The sequence below is a fragment of the Corylus avellana genome, chromosome ca11 (genome assembly GCF_901000735.1).
Source record: "Corylus avellana chromosome ca11, CavTom2PMs-1.0".
Classification (NCBI taxonomy): Eukaryota; Viridiplantae; Streptophyta; class Magnoliopsida; order Fagales; family Betulaceae; genus Corylus; species Corylus avellana.
This window is the reverse complement of record NC_081551.1, coordinates 14097351-14099678: the sequence shown is the minus strand read 5'-3', so window position 1 is coordinate 14099678 and position 2328 is coordinate 14097351. Positions and strand designations below refer to the sequence as shown.

Genomic DNA, 2328 nt, shown 5'->3' with positions numbered 1-2328 from the left:
TGGGAATGGGACTGCTTCGCACGTCTTATTTACATGCAATTTGCCCAATAAAATTAGGATTTTTTTTTTTTTTTTCGGTTTTTTTAAATTAAAAATATTTAAGAAATATTTTTATCATTTTAAAATTAAAAAAAAATAAAAATATTTATCAAATATAACTAACTAAATATTTTAAAATTCAAATTTGATAAACAAAACACCCAACGTTTCCTTTCCCTATGTAGGCTTCAAAGGGCCACAAGCCATTGCCCAAACGCCGGACCCACCATCCAACCAATCAAATTGAATTTCTCGCTCACCCTGTCTTTCTCTTTTACTTTTCTCAGTGATTGTAGTATTTTCCTGTGTTTTTGGCCAAAGGGAATGAAAATACAACTCCATTCCATTTGCTTTCCTTTCTCTGTTTGTGGGATTCTCTGCCCTTCTCCAAAGCAACAGTAAACGAGGTTACATCGTCGGATCAAAATCAGGAACAGGTAAATGCCGCCAAAGTCGCTGCATTTCTTGCCCGGTTTCCGGTGTCAGACTCAAATCTGAAGGAGGAGGAGGAGGGGGAGGAGAAGAAAGAAGAGAAATGCAAGAGACTCTGTTGAGTCTATCTGAAGAAGCTGTTCACCCAGTTGACAACGACGGCTATTATAAGAAGAAAAAGTCTGAAGCAGGGGAAGAAGAAGAGGAAGGGGTGCTGTTGGTGGTCACTTCGCCGCGCGTGGTAGTGGGTCGTACGCGATCCCCAGCTGGGTCGCGGCGCGTGACGCCTACCGCGGCTGCCGACACGAACAGCGCAGTGGAAAAGGTCCTCCAAAACGGAGACCTGTATTCAGGAGCGTTCTTGGGGAACGTGCCGCAAGGGAGCGGCAAGTATCTGTGGTCCGACGGGTGTATGTACGAAGGGGAGTGGAAGAAGGGGAAGGCAAGTGGTAAAGGCAAGTTTTCGTGGCCCTCGGGAGCAACCTACGAAGGGGAATTCAAGTCGGGCCGAATGGAGGGCCACGGCACCTTCATTGGCATCGATGGCGACACCTACAGGGGCTACTGGGTCGCCGATCGAAAGCACGGCTTGGGAGAGAAGCGCTACGCCAACGGGGATGTCTACGAAGGCTCCTGGAAATGCAATTTGCAGGATGGAGAGGGGAGGTATGTGTGGAGCAATGGGAATGAGTATGTGGGTGAGTGGAAGAACGGTGTCATTTCCGGTAAAGGGGTTTTGGTTTGGGCCAACGGGAACACGTATCAAGGCTATTGGGAGAATGGGGTACCCAAGGGCAGAGGAGTCTTCACTTGGGCCGATGGGAGTAGCAATGCCGGGAATTGGAGTAAGGATTTCCATTTTCAGGTGGGTGCTGTCAGGAAGAGGTCGTCGGCGGACGTGGAAAATGTGGATTTCGATGTTGCCAGGAACGTGAATTTTCCCCGGATTTGTATATGGGAGCTGGATGGAGAGGCTGGGGATATTACTTGTGATATAGTGGATAACGCGGAGGCTTCTATGTTCTATAAGGACGGCAAGGAGTGTAGCTATGCAGGTTATGTGGCGCAGACACCGAGGAGTCCGGCTTTGTCGGCCAATGGGGAGATCGAGATCAAGAAGCCGGGGCAGATGATATCCAAGGGGCATAAGAACTACGATTTGATGCTTAATGTCCAACTGGGCATCAGGTGCTTGTTTTTGTTTTTGTTGTCTTTTTCGGTTCTTTTGAATAATGTTTTGTTTATTTGCTTGATTTTCGCTTGCAGATATTCTGTGGGAAGGCATGCTTCAATACTGAGGGAGCTTAGGCCAGGGGATTTCGATCCCAATGAAAAGTTTTGGACGAGGTTTCCACCGGAAGGGTCCAAGTGCACGCCCCCACATCAATCGATGGACTTCAGATGGAAGGATTATTGCCCAATGGTGTTCAGGTATTTCACTCTGCTTTTTCTTTTGGGTTTTTACAGCGTTTCTACACGTAATCTGGTTGGATTGACATCTTGGGTTCCCTTGGTATTGGGGGAGCTTGCGTATCTGTTGACTTTCCTAACAAATGGTGGTAACCTGTTTCCTTGGTATTTAGACATCTGAGGGATTTATTTGCAATAGATCCGGCGGATTACATGCTTGCTATTTGTGGAAATAACGCGCTTCGGGAGTTGTCTTCTCCCGGAAAGAGTGGAAGTTTATTCTACCTCACTCAAGATGACCGTTTTATGATAAAGACTGTCAAGAAATCTGAAGTCAAGGTTAGTTGTTAGCCCTCTTTGGCTTCTAAATTCATTAAATTTGAGAAGAAACGAAACACGCAACTAGGAAATTTTTGGAAAGTATACACTCAACAAGCACTTGTTTCC

At 46.1% G+C, this 2328-nt stretch overlaps 1 protein-coding gene across 1 annotated transcript in view; it reads left to right on the top strand.

The window, feature by feature from the left end:
• The first annotated feature begins 323 nt into the window (after positions 1 to 323).
• Positions 324 to 2328, top strand: part of LOC132165112 (phosphatidylinositol 4-phosphate 5-kinase 1-like) — a 7578-nt gene continuing 5573 nt past the window's right edge. The window contains exons 1-2 of the mRNA XM_059575615.1: positions 324 to 1902; positions 2055 to 2220. Coding sequence (XP_059431598.1) covers positions 575 to 1902; positions 2055 to 2220 — 1494 coding nt within the window. The 5' untranslated portion in view covers positions 324 to 574. The remainder of the gene's footprint in view (positions 1903 to 2054; positions 2221 to 2328) is intronic.